The 19,881-nt window shown below is 50.5% G+C and overlaps 7 protein-coding genes across 7 annotated transcripts; 4 read left to right on the top strand and 3 right to left on the bottom strand.

The window, feature by feature from the left end:
• Positions 1 to 628: 628 nt before the first annotated feature.
• K460DRAFT_399615 (cytochrome P450) lies at positions 629 to 2,516 on the bottom strand. The gene is made up of 3 exons (XM_040936244.1): positions 1,529 to 2,516; positions 1,035 to 1,468; positions 629 to 952 (listed from the first exon to the last, which is right to left on the bottom strand). The coding sequence occupies exons 1-3, from the start codon at positions 2,471 to 2,473 to the stop codon at positions 787 to 789; spliced, it is 1,545 nt and encodes a 514-aa protein (XP_040782554.1). The 5' UTR covers positions 2,474 to 2,516; the 3' UTR covers positions 629 to 786.
• Positions 2,517 to 3,014: 498 nt separating this feature from the next.
• Positions 3,015 to 4,978, top strand: K460DRAFT_323779 (uncharacterized protein). Its single transcript, XM_040930550.1, has 7 exons — positions 3,015 to 3,586; positions 3,642 to 3,678; positions 3,739 to 3,795; positions 3,860 to 3,888; positions 3,947 to 4,364; positions 4,433 to 4,677; positions 4,735 to 4,978. Exons 1-7 carry the CDS (start codon positions 3,419 to 3,421, stop codon positions 4,858 to 4,860), a joined length of 1,080 nt encoding a protein of 359 aa, XP_040782555.1. The 5' UTR covers positions 3,015 to 3,418; the 3' UTR covers positions 4,861 to 4,978.
• A 182-nt stretch (positions 4,979 to 5,160) lies between these two features.
• Positions 5,161 to 10,951, bottom strand: K460DRAFT_421655 (kinesin). Its single transcript, XM_040938156.1, has 2 exons — positions 10,460 to 10,951; positions 5,161 to 10,410 (listed from the first exon to the last, which is right to left on the bottom strand). Exons 1-2 carry the CDS (start codon positions 10,518 to 10,520, stop codon positions 5,657 to 5,659), a joined length of 4,815 nt encoding a protein of 1,604 aa, XP_040782556.1. The 5' UTR covers positions 10,521 to 10,951; the 3' UTR covers positions 5,161 to 5,656.
• K460DRAFT_421656 (guanine-N(1)--methyltransferas-like protein) lies at positions 10,778 to 12,536 on the top strand (the record flags this gene model as incomplete). Its single annotated transcript, XM_040938157.1, has 2 exons — positions 10,778 to 11,333; positions 11,389 to 12,536. Exons 1-2 carry the CDS (start codon positions 11,060 to 11,062, stop codon positions 12,534 to 12,536), a joined length of 1,422 nt encoding a protein of 473 aa, XP_040782557.1. The 5' UTR covers positions 10,778 to 11,059.
• Positions 12,537 to 12,911: 375 nt separating this feature from the next.
• Positions 12,912 to 16,188, bottom strand: K460DRAFT_349578 (uncharacterized protein; the record flags this gene model as incomplete). The annotated part of the gene is made up of 3 exons (XM_040931433.1): positions 12,912 to 13,516; positions 13,856 to 15,693; positions 15,752 to 16,188. 3 exons carry the CDS (start codon positions 16,186 to 16,188, stop codon positions 12,912 to 12,914), a joined length of 2,880 nt encoding a protein of 959 aa, XP_040782558.1.
• Positions 16,189 to 16,572: 384 nt separating this feature from the next.
• On the top strand, positions 16,573 to 17,669 carry K460DRAFT_399620 (uncharacterized protein). Its single transcript, XM_040936245.1, has 2 exons — positions 16,573 to 16,743; positions 16,797 to 17,669. The coding sequence occupies exon 2, from the start codon at positions 16,817 to 16,819 to the stop codon at positions 17,630 to 17,632; it is 816 nt and encodes a 271-aa protein (XP_040782559.1). The 5' UTR covers positions 16,573 to 16,743; positions 16,797 to 16,816; the 3' UTR covers positions 17,633 to 17,669.
• Positions 17,670 to 18,548: 879 nt separating this feature from the next.
• Positions 18,549 to 19,631, top strand: K460DRAFT_371959 (uncharacterized protein). Its single transcript, XM_040934457.1, has one exon. The coding sequence runs from the start codon at positions 18,729 to 18,731 to the stop codon at positions 19,269 to 19,271; it is 543 nt and encodes a 180-aa protein (XP_040782560.1). The 5' UTR covers positions 18,549 to 18,728; the 3' UTR covers positions 19,272 to 19,631.
• Positions 19,632 to 19,881: the final 250 nt, after the last annotated feature.

A 19,881-nucleotide genomic window follows, 5' to 3' on the forward strand; every position in this document is an offset into this window, starting at 1 on the left:
GGGTCGTGGGTGCAACGTTTCCCTCGAAGGGTTCCTGCCGCTGCATGTTCAAATACTGCTGTCGAGCTACACCATTCTGTCAGTATAGACGAAAGAATCTATACTCCTATTGTAGGGATATTTTGGTACGCAGGCTTACTGTCCGTTGTGGCTGTGTGAACGGGATACAAGAGCTGCATTGAGATCTTGGAAGACTAGACGAACAGTGCGAGACGTTGGCATGACGGACATCACTGAGACAGTTAAAAGAAAGATAGCGAGATGAAGAGAAACCCAGGACCTTTCTACACAATCACGGAATGTTCAGTGTCTTTTTCCTCATCAATGCGGCTGACTTTTATGCATACCTGCCTTCTTAGAGGACTGCGTGGTGCACAGGATCTTCTCTCAAGACGATCAACCCACATTTGCGGAAGGATGAATACGACGAATCCGAAAATACACAGAGCGCGCGTACTCGATGTAGGACAAAGGCCGGCGTCCTAGGTTTCATGAATATTCTCTGTACAACAATTCAACCAAGGCTGCGAATTTGGGCGTTCTTATCGCAACGATTCCGGGTTGCTGACGGCGATCTTCGAGGTCTCTTCAGGATTCATTTAGCTGGCCTTGCATTGTGTAAACGTGTGCCTTGATATTATGTTAAAGTGCTGGGTATAGCACCTAAATTAGAGTTCTATACTAGTTTCTCCTACTGCGTTATATAATCCGCTGTTGCAGTGTTGACTTTGTTTTCAAAGAAAGAATAAGTAACGTTCCTTTGACTAAAACCAAGCTTCTACGATCTTAGTCGATAGCGATACGAACCGAGATAGAGCCTTTCGTTGTCTGCACGACAATTAGATCATGATCATAGGAGATATCCTCCACTGTGGTTTCCACAAGCCTCGACCTTGGAATAACGCAGAAAGTCATGAGAGCTGCCATGATATATAGTTCGCAGTATGCTAGGCTGTGAGTCGCGTTAGCTTCAACGATTTCCGGTTTAGATGGAGGCTTCACTTCGATGAAGCCTCGCTGCGCTTAATACTTACTTCTCGCCGATACAACTCCGGCTACCCTTTCCAAATGCAATCAACTTCTTCTGCAGTTGGTAGTTGGGTTGTCCATCTGGAAGAAGCCATCGCTCGGGAACAAAATCGTCAGGGTTGGGGAACAGCTCAGTATTCCAATGGTTGATCATAGAGGTCATTCCAATAGGCGTACCTCTGGGGATCACCCAATCAGATTTGCCGTCCGCACTTTTGTAGTGCAAGTCTTCATCGCGAGCAATCCTAGCCGACCTATGCGAGACACCGGGCATCATGCGCAGACACTCTTGCAGAACGGCCCAGAAGTAAGGGCACTTTTCGAGCTCGACCCACTTCATGTTTTGAGCGTTGAGACCGGTGTTGGCAAGGTCGGACAGGAGACGCGTGTAGACGGATGGTTTGGCAAGAACCCAGTATGTGAAGACTGTAAGAATGGCCTAGGATCACTGTAGTCAGTCACAGCACTGTATTCCTTACTGGAGACGGCGATGGCTTACCGCAGTCGTTTCCGTGCCCGCAAGCAAAAAGTTGAATCCTTCACCGTTAAAGCGGTACTTCTCCTCCTCCGACATTGCGCTAGGGTTACTCATTGCTTCGGCAAAGACTCGTCCATTGTCGGGATTCTTGAGGGCGGCCATGATGTATTCTGGGATCGTGACATTCATTACTTTCATGACGGCCTTGATGTCTTCACCTAGATAATCGGCCATGAAAGGCATAACCTGTGCCATCTTCCTTCCAAGAGCATTGTGCCTCATCATGTACGCGCTCTTGAAGAAAGACTTGACCCAAGTGGCGAAATTGGGCTCCCAGCCCTCCTGTGCAACGAAACCCATCGGCTCACCAAACGCGTACTGAGATATAACGTCGGCGGTGAAACAGTTGAACGCTTCTTTGACATCGAAAGGGCCCTTTCCAGCCGAAGCAAGCATCTTGTTGGCCGTCATCTGTGCAAATTCATGCACCTCGCCCTCCAGTTTAAGCATCTGTTGGCGCGAGAAGAACTTGCTCAAGGTCGCCTTGCGCGCGCGGTGCAACTCATGATTGACAGTCGAGAAGCCGGTCACCGAGACGGGTCCGGCACCACCAGTGTTCAATTGATGCTGCCACTTGTCGCGCACGCGTCCAGGACCAGCATAGATTTCGTCGGTGAAAGCAGGATCAGAACAGTGTAGTTCATCAGGGTTGATTCTGACGATGGGCCCATATTGCTCGTGCATGCGTGCAATGACCTTGCCATACCGCCCTACCAACCACCAGTCATGATAGGCTTCATAAAGGTAGGATGCAGCTGCAATCTTCGGTCCCGGGAAATGCGAGAGCGGGTGGAAGGGTGAGATGTTGTAGAGTGCAATGGAGATGCGGTAGCCAATCCAAAGTGTGGCGAGCCAGATGACGTTGAAAATAGAGAACGTTTGGAATAGGCCCGAATGAAACTCCATGTTGTCGGCATGCGCAATTTGACGCTACACAATTGCACAAGAGAAGAAAAAAGGCAGAGACGTTTCAGAGAGTAAACACATACCCAGGTATGTACCTTTATTTACAATTCAGATATGCTGATGGATCGCCTCTACTCCTTTCGTGGCCAGGTACCTGCGATCAACCTGAAACCGCTCAACTTCAAGGATAGCGTGTCTGTTGCCGAGGAAAACTCTTTTCGACACCGACAGTTTCGATATCAAGTTTGTATGATTGGCTCTTCAACATGCTAACTATGCTCAAAGCTGCATGCCGTTTGCCGTATGAATTCGTGTTAATGGACCCGCAGTGGAGTGCGAGCTTAACCCTGCACACGACTAAGGCAAATTTGGACATGTTGATTGGTGCTAACGATCGGCTGGCGACATGACGGTAGTCGCGGTACGGCTCAGGGCAGACGACCGACGTGGGTCTTGTCCTGCCTAAGACCCCCTCACCGTCTCCCCGTCGGCATTTTAATTTCTTCTTCAATCATTATCGTATGGTTTGACCATCTCTAGACTCGCCGATGCGATCATTCGCTTTGCTAGGAATTATGATCAACACCATGAATCGCCCTACGCGTCTATAGAGTCAGAAGTAGAGGAAAGCTATTTTTTTAATTGAAGCAAGATCGTTACTAGGACTCCCTTTCTTGTTTGTCTTCTCTAGCAGGGGAACCTGCATAGGCCGTGTTTGCGGATCCACAGCCCCATAGTCCTGCGATAGGCACTGAACAGTGCCTTTCAGGAGAAGACAGTCTGCATTGAGGCTCAAACATTCGAAGCCACTCTCATCTTTCTCGTCGCATTTCCATGTTTGACTTTCCACCTTCGTGGTTCCTTCTGATTGACGCCACTTCGGTCCTCTCTAGCGCCTCCAATACCATCCCGTTACTATAGTCAGCCTACTCTTCGCCATAAATCATGGTATTAGCAACACATAAACTACCAATGACGGGTGGTGCCCGGGACTCGCTAATAGCAATGTCTATACTGTGGCTCCTCTTTGCATTAAATGTGGGATTTCGGTTTCGAGGACGACTACGAGGACCAGGCCTGGGACTTGACGATACACTGGCGATAGTTGCGCTGGTGAGTGGCGCAAGCCTTTAGAACAAGAGCAGCTGATACTTACCATGCCTGACAGATCCTATCGACAAGCACTATCGGCCTGAACGCTACAGGTAAGCGGAAACTTTTCGAACAACCGCGAGAGTCGTGCTCTGATTGACTTTGGACAACAGTCTTTACGGCCGGAGTAGGCTACGATTTCGTTCCTACCTCTCATGTGTACCCCGACCGTGAGTAGATTGAACCCAACCGATCACGGTACGATAAAATTCCCCAACTAACTGCAAGAAAAAGTTGTCCACAACTTGCCATTCATTATGCAGGTAAGGGTTCTACCACGTCTCGAGCCTTTTGGAGATAACTCAACTTTGCTTAACCCAGATTACTTTCGCTTTCACGATGATCTACATCTGGTGTCTCGCCTTTCTCAAGCTCTCCCAACTCGCACTCTATCTGCGAGTCTTCAATCGGCAACTTCGAAATTTGGTATACATTGTCGGCACCATCGTCATCCTCTGGGCCGTCATATTCAATTTTGTCTTCATCTTCCTGTGCAACCCTATCGCGCAACAATGGACCGTCTACCGCACCGGACGCTGCTTTGATCAGATCCTCGTGTTGAAGTTTGTGATCATGACGAATCTGATCACGGACCTGCTCATTGTGGCGCTCCCGGTGCGTTGCGTATGGCAACTACAAATGCGCAAGACGGAGAAATTTGCCGTGCTCGCATGTTTTGGCTTGGGGCTGGCGTGCGTCGTTATCAGTATCGCGCGGTTTATCCTCATGTACACCATCGGTACGTACTTCTCCTCAATCTAGATCATACGCCATACAAGAAGTTTAGCTGACTCTCTCTTTCTCTAGATCTCGTTGGTAACCTTACAGGTACATCGCTCACAACTTTCATGTTGTGCACTGTCGAACTCATGCTTGCTGGTCTCTGCATCAACATCCCCATGCTCCGTCCTTACTACCTCCAATGGCGCGCAAAGTACAAGTCCTCGGCCACGGACAGCAAAAGACGACAATCCGAGCTCAAACTATCGGGGACTGGGCCTTTGAAGTCTGGTTCATCCAGGTCAGGTCATTACACGCAATGGTTAGAATTGGTATGTCTTAACTCTTCTCGAACTTGGGTATTCAGATCAGGGTTAACAATCTTTCAGCGTGACAAGGACCAAACGCATGTTACCGTCACTCATGACGATGCGAGCTCGGAAAGGAAGTTGACTGCGGAACAACCAGATGACGCGATTCACGTATCAAAGAACTGGGTAGTCACGCGGGACTGAACGTTGTAGACTCATGAGCATGAGATTGTGGAGGCGGATATGCTGAATCTATCATGAGGTTTTAGACTGTATTGTATATATTTAGGATATCTAGATAAATGAAAGAAAAATTTGCGACTCATACCAAAGCTTATGTAGTAGTACTCTACAATGGACTAACAGGAGCGTGATCTATGGTACATTAAAAAGGTGAAGCGAAACCAACAAAGCTAGCAGTAATGTAGCTCCTCTACAGAGCCCCGACTTTGCGTCGCAAGTTTGTCGATGTTTGGGTTCCGTACTAGCCATGACAAGGCGTCTACAACCGCCGCTCTTGGTATGTCTTAGGTGGGACGACGTGATCAACAAATTCCTCATTGTCTGATAGATAGTAGCGTATTTACTCTAGGCACACTGAAAAAAGTAGCATACTATCTAGGCTTTAAAACGAAACTTCCGCTGCTAGAACATGTATTCTAGCCATTTGAGAGTATGTATAGGGATCGTCAATATCAATTTTTTAGTGGTGGTGATGTGGCTATTGATTGATAGATAGATAGATCTCTATGCTAAATGATGGCGCAACCAGATGAGCACGTACTGCTCTGGGTATCCCAAGAAAAGAGGCTGTGTCCAACGCCGAAGCTCGCGGGTGGTACAAAAGAAACATCGTCGGAGCTCTCCCCCCATCTAGCTCGAGCTCGAGCGAAGGTACTAGGTACAAAGAAGTAAAGGTTAGATCAATTGACCATCTACACGTGTCCAAGCGTAATCTTTCCTAAGCTCGACTGAGGGAATCGCATGATATACTCAGTCTTCAAGGCGACTCCTCACTCCCCTCACTCGAAAAGTAGCTCTGATCAAGCCTGAGTATCCACTCTATCTTCTCACGCTCGCTTCTTGCCCTAAAGATATACGTGTTGCTGCGCGCAAACACAGCGAAGACAGTGTCTTTCTGCCCGGGTGTTGTCGTCGCGTGCCCGTTTGCCCCATTACTCTGCTGTCCATGGCCTCCACCCAAAAGTCGCGCAATCTGCGGTGAATGATCCACCCGGGCAGTAGAGATATTGATCGCATTAATCTCATCCCCATCTACGGAATATATGTGCAAATACGGTTTTCTCAGTTCCACATATCTCCTCACCCACTTTGTGTTCGTCAGGTCAGGTGTTAGGAGGTACGATGCCTTCATCAAGGTTGGGTTTTTAGAGATGTAGCGCACGGTCGCAGTAAGACTTGGTGTAGGAGACGGCGAAGGCGATGCGGAGCGTGGTGCGAATGCGGCACCATTACTAGGTGGTTCGAGATTCGTGGAATTTAAAATGATTTCGGCGGGTGCTTGTTTTGTATTCCATAGGGAGATGACGCGCTGCAGGAGGGCTTTTTGTCGATCATCTAGCTCGGACCATGAACTTATTGAAGTTGAGGCGGGAATGCTGAGAGCTTTGGACGAGAGAGTAGATCGCGCGGTTTCTATCTCCGCAATCCTCCTCCTCCGCTTCTCTATCCCAATGAAGTCTCGCACCAAGGAGACGCCACGTGGTGTCCAACCTGCTAGCTGTTCTTCGCCTTTGATATAGTCATCCTTTGTATTCATGCGCCAAAGATCTGTGGCACGCTTGACAGACGTCGGTCGAATGGCGACGTTGAAGATGCCGACCGTGGAGTGAACGATCTTGACTGTGTTCCAGATGGCGGCTAATGAAAACATTGAATTCTGGCGAACGTATGATCGGCCGCGGATTTGCAATGCTAGGTCGAGTGAAAAGGTCATCGGTTCGATAAATTTGGAGGACGTGACATCGAATAGTAGTGTTGTTTGGACGCGATACTTCTCCTGGGTCGCGCGGTCGAGGAGTAGTGAGCCGTGGGCGGTGCTGTCCCATCGTCCAACGAATTTTACATTTGTAGTACCATCCGCGTTGTCTCTGACCACAGGCGGCGCTACGAGGTCTACGGGAACTTCTTTGACAGGGGAGTCGAGACCAGGAGCGTTGCCTGAGGCGTCGATTAGTCGAATGCGACCCATGCGCATTGAGGTCACGTTCTGCCACTGTAGTGTCTCGCCACAGGTATGAGTCAGGTTCACAACGATGCGCCGCGCCAGACCCTGGTGAAGCTGATACACTCCTGCGTCCATGATGCTGCTCTGCGTGACCTCAACAGGCTGGTATGTGCCATCGTCTGTAATCTCGTGGATTTGAATGCGCGAGAAGATGTCGTGCGCATCTTCTGTGTAGAATTCCGACTCGGGTAGTCGTGCGTTGCGACGCTTCTGCTTTGGCTTCTCCGCCGAGTCGCGCATGTCGTCCCAGCTGAGCAGCTTGTCTAGGTGTATATCGGTGACCTTTGCGAATATGGAAATACGGAGGAACGTGTCGCGAGGGCTCGGATATGGCAAGCTCATACTATGCACGCTCTCGAAACGGATCGGGCCTTCGTCAAAGTTGGTGATCCATGTTGTGGTCGTCGCGCCACTCTCATCTGAAATACCGGGTACGAAGAGAACAGCGTGCACTTGAGTGCCCTCCCGCTCTGGAAAACCAACAAACTCGTGCATACCGACATTAAACTTTAGCGTAGTTGAAGGAGCTTCGGCAGATGAGGGCTCTAGAGATAGCCGGATGATACCGATCGGGTTTGCCGTATACGGAGATATAACATCAAGGCTGAAGTCGCGTACCCTGGCCTCGAAGACAGCAGCGAGCGGTACATCAACATCGCCGACACGCGAAAACTCCGGCATACAAGGGTCAGAGAAGGGCGATTCAGGGTTGAAGTGCTGGAAGAACTCAGGCCGGTTCATGTACTGGTGCATCTGATGCATGCGTCGGACACGTTGGCGGAGCTTTTGCAGTGACCACAGATGAACGACTTCGTTCTTGAAGTCAATGACGCGAACACCCACGCAAGGTTTGGGCTGGTTATCAAGGAACTCGTCGTCTTCACCCGGGATACCCATGTTGACCAAGTCATAGGACGACGGAACAGTGTGGCCGACGTCCACAATGCAGAATTGGAAGACGACACGCTTGTCCATCTGCTGGCTCAGAATCTGCGACTCCTTCAAGAGCGCTGCGTTTTGGAGTAGCGTCTCTGCCATAGTAACATACTTCCGTCGCCGCCACTGCTGGAAGACAGTCCGCACTAGATCAAGATGGGCATCGTTCGGCTTCTCGGTTGCTGCTTCCCCATCCGTCTCCGGTGTAGGTTCGTGCCCGAGCTTTCTCAGCTGCCGCTCAAAAGCATCCTTTTGTGCCTGTAACTGTTTTTGCATATCCTCTTTGGCGGCTCGAAGCTCTTCTAACTCGTCTTTAGCTTTCTCATTTGCCTTTGACCTTTCTTCCATATCCTCTCTAATCTCTTGCATCTTTTCGCTACCATCCTGCAGTGGCGTGGAAGGCATCGTCAACATGGTATCGAGCGAGAAGTTGTCGAAAGTCCCTCCAGACGCATACTTTTCCCTCACAGGGTACGAAGAAATCGACTCCATATCCTCGTCACTTTGGTATATCCGACTTTCAGGGCGAGCCTTTCGTGTCTCGCGGAGTCTATTGAGATCTTCGAACAAGGCCTCGAAATCTTCGTCTGGGAGGTTTTCGATCCGCTTGTCAGGTCCCAACCACGCAGTTAGAGCTTCTCTCCGAGCGTACGAGAACTCAGATTCGCGGCCGCGTTGCCAGAAGGCGGGCGATCCCGCTCTAGGGCTGTCAGGGTCGAAGTCGGAGTTCGCTACGCTAATCGTACTGAACGATCTGTCGTGGCCAGGTCTTGGCGCAGGAGACGGAGAGCTGAGTTGGCTCGCGGTTACTGTATGTCGGAGCAGGCTTGTTCCTACCTCTGCGCGCTCAGCTCTTGCCTCCTGTGGATTGTTGAAGCGGAAGATGTGGAAGTCGCCAAGGATGATGCGATGCCCACTCTTGAGCAACCTGGGCTTGTCTATTCGGACGCCGTTGACCATGACGCTCGCGGTTTCCTTTGGTATTACCGTCACCTTTCCATCTACATTCTCGAAATTGCAGTGATCCGCAAGTATTTGTGAACCGTTCAAGCGTATCTGGGCCGTCTGCCCGTCAACATCGGAGTTGCCTACGGTCGTCGTTCCCGGCTTCAGATTGTAGACCAGACACTCGGTCAAAAGAGGGTCGTCACTCAAGTTTACCAGATGCGGCATGTTCTTAGGCGTTGAGAGACCTACAAAGCCTTTTTCAATGCTGATACCGAGCTCTTCCAAAGCAGCCTCTCGCTCCTTGTGGATTTCTTCGGTCTTTGCGAGTTTTTCCTCCCATGTTTCATTTAGATCCTTGTAGAGCTTCTCAGACTGGCCCAGTTGCTCCACGATCTCGGCCTTTGAAACCTTCTTGGTTGTACCATCTGCTTGAGTAATGGAGACTATTTGCTTCTCAAGAGGCGTGTCGGGGGCGTATTGTTCTTCCATTATGCCGTTGGAGCCACTTGATCCACCTCCGGTAAGCTGGGAGCGAAGTTTCTCCAGCTCTTCCTTGAGTTCCCTAATCATGCGCGCATTTGGATCTTCGTTGACGACGGCATGATTCTTGATGCGCTTCGCAGAATCTGCGTAACGCAAAGTTGACAGCGTTTCTTCATAATTGATGTCGGCAGGCGAAATGGCAGCAATCATAGCTGTCATACTATTTCCTCCCAGCGAATCTTTCAACAGCCATGTTAGAACTGAGTCTCGATATGGTACTTGTATCTTCTTCTTGGAGCCGATGGACAAGTCGGCCAGCGCTGCGATGACACGACCAAGTGTAGAGAGAGATCTGTTGATTTCCGCACCCTCCTTCAGTCGAGCTCCCGTTGCGCCAGTCGATTGTGCTCTTTCTGATCCTGCCAAATCGACCAGACTAATCTTTGCAACCCTTTCCCCGCTCATGCTAGTTGTGACATCGTGGCGTTTTTGGGTAAGACAAAGAGTAAAAACGGCGTGCGATCGCGAGGACGTCTCGTTCATGTTGGTCGCGGCAACGGTACGGGCCTTGTTTCCTTCGTCCATCAAGTTCTCGATCTCAGGAAAGGACTGGACGACTAATTTTGCCAGGTCTTCCACGTACGGGCCAGTCGAAGGATGTTCTCGAACTCGTAGATTGCCTTTGTTCGACGGGTTTAGGAGGTCGCGAACGCGCTCGTTGTAGATTTCCAAGTAGGATACTTCGACGGTACAGCTCAAATTCTTGTCCTCCTGCAGGACCTTGATCCGCTCGAACATGTCTTGACAAATCTTGGGGATGATGCCGTACTCCTTGCCGTACCCCATCATCGAGTACGACTTTCCCGAGCCCGTCTGCCCATAGGCGAAGATACAATTGTTGTATCCCTGGAAAGCATTGTCAAGCAGCGGCTTGCCGAGGTCGTCGTGGAGGTTGTCCTGGCCGGCATAGTTCGGGGCGTTGCGGTCGAAGGACCAGTATGACCTATCGAAGGCGAATGCCTTGGTGCCCTCGAGGGCGGCTTTGGCAGCTTTGCCCTTGACATCGGTATGTGACGGGGGGGCGAGGATGGTCTGGTCCCCCTTCATCTGCACAATACACTGTGCATTGCGCGCGTTTTCTGCCCGCTGTTAGCCTGTCTGTATAAGCTCGAAGCCTGGAGAATGTACCTCGCCCATTGAAGGGCCTACACCGCACCACCACCTTGATATTCCCTCCTCCAGATGCCATGGTGTAGGTTGCGAAATGTTTCTAGTCCGAGGTTGCAACTACGTGTGGAGAAGCGCAGGCAGTGCACGGCTCAGAGTCAATGCTGCGATCATATGCGGGATTTGTGAGGCTTCATGGCACGTCGACGGCGTCTGGGGCACTCGAAGTGGCTCAGGAGGTGGGTGATTTGGGGGGTACCTGGCTGTGTTGTTGAATCGCGGTCAAGGCCAACTTCTCGAGATTACGCGCGAATCCTTGCCAGCCCTGCAGCGGGTGACCGCTCTGGGATATCCCAGCCAAACTGTGGACGTGCAGCAGGCCCTGGTCCATTCTAGAAGAACCGTCATATTTGCAAAACAGTCCAGATGCAGCTTTACCACTGCGACCGAGGAGCGAGAAGCCTAACTGCGACGCTGGCCGCATCTCTCGAGGGGTAGACTGCCTGCGAACTTTGGTACCTGACACCCCGGACCCTGCGCCATCACCAAGAAAAGTTGCCTACACTTCACTTCACTTCCACGAGCAAGCCGCGCATTCTGTTTGCAACACCGTAGCTATCTATGGCCTCGTCCGACGCCTCGACCGACATGTTCGCCCCTCCCATCAACCGCGCCATGAAGGTGCTGGACCGCAGCTTCTTCCAAAAAACTATCCCCACCTCGGCCGCCCGCATCTTCAACTCCAAAGACATATCGCGATGCCGCAAAGAGCTTACAGCAAGCCGGGAGACGCTACAGAACAGCCGACTCGATCCTGTCAGGCCGGATACAGATCAAGAGCGAGCGCAGAAGGGTGGGAAATGCCTGCTACTGCGACCAGAGGTCGTCCACAACGGTACGTGTGGTGATAGAAGACTTGTTTAGATGTGCTGAGTCCTCACTCCAGTTAGACCGCACAACATGGTCCCCTAAGCTGCGCGACCTCGAGCAGGATGGCACGTTAGGCGTCATACCTTTCCAACTAAACCTTGACTACGATTACTTCTCCTACTCTGAGATCACCTCCGCCATCATCCCCGCACCCGAGAAGAAATCCGACGATGAGATACCCCAAGGTTTTGCCCTCGCCGGTCACGTCGCACACCTGAATCTCCGCGAACGATACTGGCCATACAAACACCTCATTGCCACGGTCCTTGCTGACAAGAACCCCATGGTTAAGACAGTGATAAATAAGCTGGACAACGTGGGCACTGAGAATGCCTTCCGCACGTTTCAGTACGAAGTGCTATATGGAGAGGATAATATGGATGTTGAACTGCGCGAGCAAGGCTGCATATTCAAGTTCGACTTCGCCAAGGTGTACTGGAATACGAGGCTGCACACCGAGCATGAGCGGCTGTGCATTCTATTCAAAGAGGGCGAGGCCGTGTGTGATGTCATGGCCGGCGTGGGGCCCTTCGCTGTGCCAGGTGGGAAAAAGAAGTGTTTCGTCTGGGCAAACGACCTGAATCCGGAGAGCTACAAGAGCTTGGTCGATAACATTAGGATCAACAAGGTTGGGGACTTTGTGAGAAGCTGGAACATGGATGGCGGTGACTTCATCAAGAAAGCTTCAGCAGATCTGCTCAAGAGCGAGCATCAAGTCGCCATCTACCCCAAAACCAAGTTTTCAAGATCCGCGCCGGAGAATGTTAGGAAACCTGAGCCGATAAAGACACTGGTGCAACCACGCATCTTCGCACACTATGTTATGAACCTCCCCGCGAGCGCAATAACATTCCTCCCTTCCTTCATCGGCCTGTACTCTTCCTCCAACCCTCACCTACCCTCGAACATCTCCATCGATGAGATCAAACAGCTCGTCACAAAACAAGGGTTGCCAATGGTGCATGCACACTGCTTCAGCACAAAGAGCGACGATAACGTCGCTGAGACCAAAGAGATTTGTGAGGAGATCAGCCGACAATTAGGCTATGAGATTACGCCGGAAACACCTGAGGTGCATATTTATGATGTCAGGGACGTGGCGCCCAAGAAGAGGATGTTCTGCGCGACTTTCCGGTTACCTGAGGAGGTTGCGTTCAGGGAGATTTGATTGTTGCGACGGCCGGGTGTTGGAGGATGCGTAGCTGAGAGCCGTGTATAATGGCATCTCGCACAGAAATGATGAGGGACTACCCTATTGGATACTCATAAAAGTTCTCAACTCTTTGAAAGTAGTATTTGTAGATACCCCTAGAATCTTCATAATCATTTTGGAACCCGCGAGGTACATGCACTTTCCCTTGTACAGGTCACTAGATATGCCACTGTCGCACCTATCTTAAGACTCTAGCTAGCGGTGAGCCTATTCGATATGGGTTTTCCAGTAAGCAGCATGCATTTTAACATACCACCACACCTGCACATCATATCCTTGCTTCTGCTACCTGACTGTAAGCTTGGAGGCCTCCAACCGACCCTCTGTCGACTAGAGATCCATTAACATATCGTCAATGTCATCATCGAAGTCATCTGCCACCTTGATCGGGCTTTTGTCTTCGACCACTCCCATAGTCGCTACGTGTACATCGGCATCCAAGTCAACTAACTGCGACATACTGAAGTCCGACATGTCTTCAAGCACATTTTCAGCCGGCACCGGGCCCCAATTGTGGATGATATCTTCGATCGTGTCATTGCCTCCGTCTTGCTCTTTCCTGGCATCTAGCCCTCTCTGTATACCCTCGTGCAGCTCACAGCGCGTGTCAACACGATCCATCCTCTCGTGCTGCTCGTGCAACATCTCGTCGATCTTGATCACCCAGTCCATAATCTTCCTTTCTGTGTTACGTTCCGCAAAGGCATCAAAAGCTTGATCAAGTGAATAGCCCCATTCCAGGCTATTGCGACTCATGTCAAGCTTGCGAGCGCTCTGAACAACAGCGACGAGACTTGGAGCGAGCGGAAGCACGACATCCTGGATACGGTAACCGTGAGGCACTCGCTCGAGCGGGAGTTTGGAGGACTTTGTACGTTCCAAACCATCAGTCGTGTAACGTCTAAGCCGGTGAGTCTTCTTAGCTGACTCACGGGCTGGTGCTAGGCGTGTCTCCTTTCTCCGCATTGGACTCAGGGACAAATTTAGATCTTGAGCCTTTGGGGATAGTAGTAATAGACGCTCACTACCTACCGAGGAAGGACGAAGGGCGTGTGACTGAGAGAATCCGTTTTCGTAGGCTTGGGACTGAAGAATCATTTCGCGAGGATCGGGGACGGCACCGTTGCCTCTATGAACTTGAGGATCCCTTCTATCAATTTCAGACCTCGTGTCAAGGAGCATCGAAGTTTGGCTACCCGTGGAGAGGACGACTGAAGGGCCTTCTCGCTTGGCATATGCTCTGAATTGTGATGCTATGTCATGCAGCCCAGGACTTGTCCCGCGGTCGGAATGAAACAACAACTGATCTCTGAAATGCTTCGAGCGAGGTTGAGGTTCTGCAGAGGTAGCCCTCGAACTACCATGAAACGGGGTCCCTCGTTGACTACTCGGCGGAGAGGGACGGTCTCCACAACCGTTAACTAGAGATAGTTCTCCTGTGAACTGACTTGATTTAAGTTGAAAACCGATACGTGGAAAACGTGGCGCAGGTGAACGATCGTCAGAAGCACGTCTCTGAGGCCTCATATTTCGTCGGAGGAAGCTACGGATATCAGTGTTATTTTTAGAGTACGGTCTGTCCTCTATCAGACGCTCCGTTGCAGCCATAACAGGTCTTGGGACATCCCGATGCTTTGCTCGCTTCTGGTGATGAGAAGGCTGCGAAGGCTCGGAACCACGCATTGGTTGTCCAAACCATGTATCATCCAACGCTTGTTGTTTCCGTTGGTTTCGGCGCGGAGCAGACAATGGTATAGGTGACGTATCTTGTAAGGTAGAGCTGAACTGGTTCGTTTCAGAAGGTTGTATCCCTGGGCGTTCGAAGTTGACTTGAGTAGAACAAGTCGGATCCCTAGACTTAGATGGCGATATGTTAGACAGCTCTTCATCTCGGAATCCAGGTCCATGTTCCCTGCGATCCCTCTCGGGGTGTCCTTCCGATGAAGGACGAGGTAGGTGTTGAATGCTCTTTTCTAGTTCATTGTCTAATGAAGACCTTAGCATGTTCGATCGCGATGAAGTCTGGGGTGTCAAAGGCTCAGATGGCATGTTTCTGTAGGGAGTGATGGCAGATGTGGGAGAGCTAGGCATCGGGGTGGATGCTCTCTGACTTTTAGCCGGACTCAGCAACTGTCTATTGGCAGTCAGTTTCTTTGGATTGATGGCAGCATTCATCAGTGCAATAGTCCATGGGTTGGACACGGTTGCGGCTCGAAGGCCTTCCTCTTCTTCGATCACTAGAGGCCGGTTCTCCTGTAGAAATTCCAGATCATCTTCATCAATGCCGTACATGCTGGATCTCCATCGCGGCTGATCCTGCGGTGACTTGGACATATTCTCCTCGCCCAATCCTGTAAAAGCATCCTCATAGACTGAGACTGGTGTCTGATCTCGAAGTGGTCGCTCGTCAAGCTCGAACTCTTGCGGGCGTTGGGCAGATGTTGGCGGCTCGATATCCTCTGTTTCGGTAATAATTATAGGGTAGTATGATGACAGTAGCTTATCGATGGCGCCCATGATGAGATCTCTATTCTCAAACATCACATCGTCCTTCGCAGGCTCAATGTTGGGGTCATAGCTGTCAGGTGGACATATGATGTTCATACAAAAGAAAGGATCTTTCACGGCTCCAAGCGAGGAGTTTGACTTGCGGAGTCTGTCCTTTACTACAGCTACCACTTGCTTGACAGTCCTTCGACTGTTGGACATCGGTCTCGCGTCGATGGAGACGAAAGCACCGTGATTTGCGATCTTTGACCCGTGTGCGGTGGGTTTAGGCAGAATCGCACGAATTTCAAATCCGTCTGTTTCCATGGCAGTCCAGTCGCATTGGAGGGCGCAATCCTTTCCAATGACCTTAGAAATGATGTCTTTAATATCTGCATCTGCCTTTGGTGCATACACGAAGTCACCTTTTTCGTTCTTCGCTTTAAGTATGTGAAGTCTGTATCGAACAGCAGGCCTAGCGAGAGCATAGGCTTGTATAAGACGGCGAATCTTACCGAGCCATTTAGTAGAGCTCTTCAATGCTGTTTGCTTGCGAACTGGTATATGCTCGAAGAAGTTGGTAACTTTGACCGTCGTTCCAATTGGATGTGAGTCCCTTTCAGTCCTAACTTGGTCGTCAGCCGAGGGAAGAATTGCTGGTAGTGATAGCAGTATATACTCACGAAGCAAGCTCACCATTGCGCCCATACTTCAGCTTGACGGCGACCGGCTCTCCTTCCACCCTGGTGGTAACTGAAAGCGTGCCACTCATCTCAGCCATGCTTGACAAAGCTTCGCCGCGGAAGCCGAGCCATTGCCCTCCCACCTCTTTCAAGTCGTGGAAGTCTCTGATCTTGCTCGTGCAGTAACGACGACAGACTAGGGCGCGGTCTTCGGCTGGAATGCCGTGGCCGTCATCCTTCACTTGGATGGTGTCGATGGTGTTGGCGGTAATATCTACGAAGATGCTCTTCGCCCTCCCATCCAGAGCATTATCAATCAACTCTTTGACGATTGAGCTTGGGTCCACAAGGACTTGACCGGAGCCAATTTGTCTCGCTGTCGTCGGTGGAAGTGCTACGATACCGGGCATCACACCGGCATCCGGCCTATCGAGCATCTTGAAGGGTTGAGGAGGGTGTCGCTATGATCAGGTAGGCGCAGAACACGGAGGCATGTAGGTTACTCCATCTCCTCGCGCGTCCCCTGATGAGGGCCTCCATCGTGCCTGCATCTCCCAACATGCTGAAGGCTGGAAGGGCAAGAGCAGTCGCGGTGTCAGGTGATCATCCCCCGCAGAGACTTCAACACCTATTGTTCGTCTTTAGTAAGCTGTAGATTGAATCATGGATCCATCATGTCAACTCGAAACGCTTGTAGGTATTAGGAAAGGTACGAGCATGCGTCATCGCATGTGCTTTCAATATGGCCAATCAGAGCGCATGTGGCCCTGGACCCTTCAACTCCAGCATGGATCTCAATCATGTCTTGAATACCAGCAAGACCCCACACCCGTCCCCTAAACTCCCAGATCAATCGTCACCCACTTTCTCAACCTTTGAAAGCGATCATCTCGAAACGCTCCAATCCCTCAGCGAACCCCTTTGGTCATCAAAAGCGCGCTCTTGAAGACACATCCTTGCTGATCCGGCGGCCTCTCTTCAAAGCCACAAAGGTACCGTTAGGTCAAAACAATCATTGAAAGCCTGTGGATTAATTAGATTATAGCAAAGGAGACTCGAGTGCTCATGGCTTACATAACTGACGCCGCTCGGTGGCGAGCGCTGGTTACTCGCGACCCAAACGCGAATGGGCAATTCATCTACTCTGTCAGGTCAACACATATTTACTGCAGGCCGACATGCCCTGGACGCTTAGCGCGTCGAGCAAATGTTGGCTTTTATAAGACCCCTTTCGAGGCAGAGACGGCAGGGTTCCGAGCTTGTAAGAGGTGCAAGCCGAACATGGTACCGGAGGATCCTCAAGAGCGAGCAGTAGAGAAGGCATGCCTTCTGATCGACGAGGCTTTCAAGAAGAACGACCCGAAGGTGTTCAGGCTGCAGGATCTTGCGAAAAATGTTGGCCTTACTCCACGATACTTTCACAAGATATTCAAAGACAAGACGGGCATGACCCCAAACGAGTACACGAAAGCAAAGACGGTAGAGCACGTCAGTCCGAGGGCAGCCGCAACCTCTACTGAAAGCGCCGAAACAACCGACTGGGAGACGTTCGACTTTAATGATCTGGTAGATTTTGGGGCTGATCATAATGCGATCTGGACGGATGACTTCGCCGCAGAAGCTGTTCAGGCATCTACGACTGGCATTGATATTGACATTGATGTGAATATGCTACTTCAATCTTGGAGTGCGGGCTACGAGCCTAACAATATAGATCCAAGCCTCGTCGTCATAAACGACATACTCTTACAGCCTTTCGAAACGACGCCTGCGCCTGGTGACCTCCACGGAGTGAAGGCGACACCAACTGTCTCAACCTTGGAGCTCGATGCTGCTACCTTACTATGTTGTGACAGCTGGACAGATATGCTGCATGCATAGAATCATATCACTAGGAAATCATCGTGTTTCGACCTCCCATGTTCTTACACTATCTTTGCAGTGACGAGTGCCAAAACCAAAGTAACACACTGTTGTGAGCCATCAAAACCATGCCATGTGCCAAGTCGCCGATTCGGTCGGATGTGGTTCGATCGTATGGACGTACGACTATCATCGGCGTGCGCACGTACGCAGAGGTAATAATGCAGTAGGCATCTTGACTGGATGATCACATCTATCTGTTTTCCTCTCGTCAGCAGGTATTCACGCCCAGGGTGTGCAATGTGCTGAGAAAATGTTGCTCTTCAGAGACCAAGTTATAAGCAGCGACGGCGTAACATATGTCGATGCTAGCCATACCTTTTCCGGCTCTTCCTAAAGTGTTTAATGGTCGATGTACATTTCATCTTAGAGCTTGAGTGCGTAGCGAAATCGTGCGAAGAAAGTATGAACGTACCTGTTGAAGTATACAGAGTTGCGACGACTCGTTACCTGTAGGTTAGCAGGAATGTTGGATGTGTCTCATAGCTGAGCGATTAAAACTGCCGAAAAGACACGACTGCTTTGCTCCACCTCATAGTGGAGTGATTTTGCTGAACAACGTAGGAGAGAAGAAAAGTTGGAGCTTTTCGGAGTCGGAGTAGGCAGCTGCGAGTGCCGTAGCGCGGCGCTAGCGCAATGCTAAGTCATCCACCGTGTCCCCGGTCCACATCACGTGTTGTTGTATCTCTTCCGTTTGCAATTCATCGCCTGATCTGGCTTCGTGGGTCCATTGATAAAGTTATGATATGTCCTATGAATTACGGAATTCAATGGTCTAGAGCCAATTGCACACATCGAAGTACGTCGTCTTGGCCCACGGTTGGTCAAACTGAAGTACAAAGCTTCGCACGAAACAACACAGCATGATGCATGCTTTCAGAATTCCACTTTTAAGTTCCACTAAAGGGCCGAAAGAATCGCTATCGTGAGATGTCTGTTGTTTGCAAGACCAAGTGACCGGTAGAGCCGAGCGAGTATATATATGCTGTCCATGTCCTACCTGATAAACATCAAAGAATCCGGCCGATAACTCAAGTAACAAGCTTAAAACGCAATGGCACCAGGCGATAACCTCCCCGACTACCACACCAACACCCCACTCGACCCCTCCTTCGAGAAAGACATCCTCGACACGCATTTGTTCTACGACTACGATGCGCAAGACAGCAACGGCAATCCCGAAAAATGGCGATACGAACTGTGGTGCTTTTCCAAGGATAGGGTAGTCTACGCTATTCACGGCGGACCCATGGCTGGTCGCGTCAACTACCAACGTGCAACATACCAATGTATCCGACCCGGTGAGCTATGGCAAATCAACTGGCTCGAAGAGACTGGCACCATCGTATCTGTTGTGTACGATATCACCAAAGGGAAGGTGTCAACTTTGATTGGGTTTTCTGAAGGCCATTGGAAGAGAGGGAAAGAAGCGCTGGGAGATAAGAGAAAACCGGAGGATTTGGCGAGGTGGAGGAAGTTGGCTGAAGTAGGGAACCAGGCAAGTCGGTTTATGTTGTCGGAACAGGGGGATGTTGTAGAGATGTTCAAGGGAAAGGGGAAGTTGTCGCCGATCAAGGATGATGATCCTCTCTTTTAGGAGCAACACTGAGTACAACCAAGAGGCGTCTTCGTTTTTGTACTGGGCTCTATAACTTGATAAGATGATGTCGTAGCATAGAGTTCTGTTTGGGCAGTATATGCAGTTTGATTGATCGATAGGAGATATGTGATGTAAACAACAGCCTACGATATCTTTTGTGAGTGTGACAGGCATCACGTACCTTGCATTAGAGGTTGACGGCGAAGGAAGGTTGTCGTTCCATGCGATGTGGTCTTGCTGAAAGGTCGCACAACAGAGGCGGTGAGATCAGGCACCCTGCCACAGTTCGGCGACGTGTTTGGCGCTCAGGCACCCCTCTTGGCGTCATGTGTAGCTTCAGGAGTCGCGGTCCTGTAAGGCTGTGACGGAGTCATATAGGTAGCGTGAGTGTGTTTTGTGCGATGAAGACTCCTCCAGGAAAATCCACCATGGTCCGCAAGAACTGGTGGATAGTCCACCATGAGTCCTCCGGGAAGTCGCCCTTCCAGGTATTCCATCGGCCCCAGCAAGGAAGCACTTGTTACACGAAGCAACAGAAGGCAGAAGGAATAATGATGTACGCGTCGTCTCACCGGGATCGCCTAAAGGGATATTGTGATCGGCCACG

The sequence above is a fragment of the Cucurbitaria berberidis genome (assembly GCF_010015615.1).
Source record: "Cucurbitaria berberidis CBS 394.84 unplaced genomic scaffold K460scaffold_8, whole genome shotgun sequence".
Classification (NCBI taxonomy): Eukaryota; Fungi; Ascomycota; class Dothideomycetes; order Pleosporales; family Cucurbitariaceae; genus Cucurbitaria; species Cucurbitaria berberidis.

Bases quoted from the DNA above. Each gene is read 5' to 3' on its own strand.
- K460DRAFT_399615 (XM_040936244.1), bottom strand. From the start codon at position 2,473: ATGGAGTTTCATTCGGGCCTATTCCAAACGTTCTCTATTTTCAACGTC. The intron at 1,469-1,528 runs GTAAGCCATCGC...CAGTGATCCTAG, and splicing joins CGGGCACGGAAACGACTGCG to GCCATTCTTACAGTCTTCAC. The intron at 953-1,034 runs GTAAGTATTAAG...CGCGACTCACAG, and splicing joins CGGAGTTGTATCGGCGAGAA to CCTAGCATACTGCGAACTAT.
- K460DRAFT_323779 (XM_040930550.1), top strand. From the start codon at position 3,419: ATGGTATTAGCAACACATAAACTACCAATGACGGGTGGTGCCCGGGAC. The intron at 3,679-3,738 runs GTAAGCGGAAAC...TTTGGACAACAG, and splicing joins TATCGGCCTGAACGCTACAG to TCTTTACGGCCGGAGTAGGC. The intron at 3,796-3,859 runs GTGAGTAGATTG...TGCAAGAAAAAG, and splicing joins CTCTCATGTGTACCCCGACC to TTGTCCACAACTTGCCATTC.
- K460DRAFT_421655 (XM_040938156.1), bottom strand. From the start codon at position 10,520: ATGGCATCTGGAGGAGGGAATATCAAGGTGGTGGTGCGGTGTAGGCCC. The intron at 10,411-10,459 runs GTACATTCTCCA...AACAGCGGGCAG, and splicing joins TAGGCCCTTCAATGGGCGAG to AAAACGCGCGCAATGCACAG.
- K460DRAFT_399620 (XM_040936245.1), top strand. From the start codon at position 16,817: ATGGCTTACATAACTGACGCCGCTCGGTGGCGAGCGCTGGTTACTCGC.
- K460DRAFT_371959 (XM_040934457.1), top strand. From the start codon at position 18,729: ATGGCACCAGGCGATAACCTCCCCGACTACCACACCAACACCCCACTC.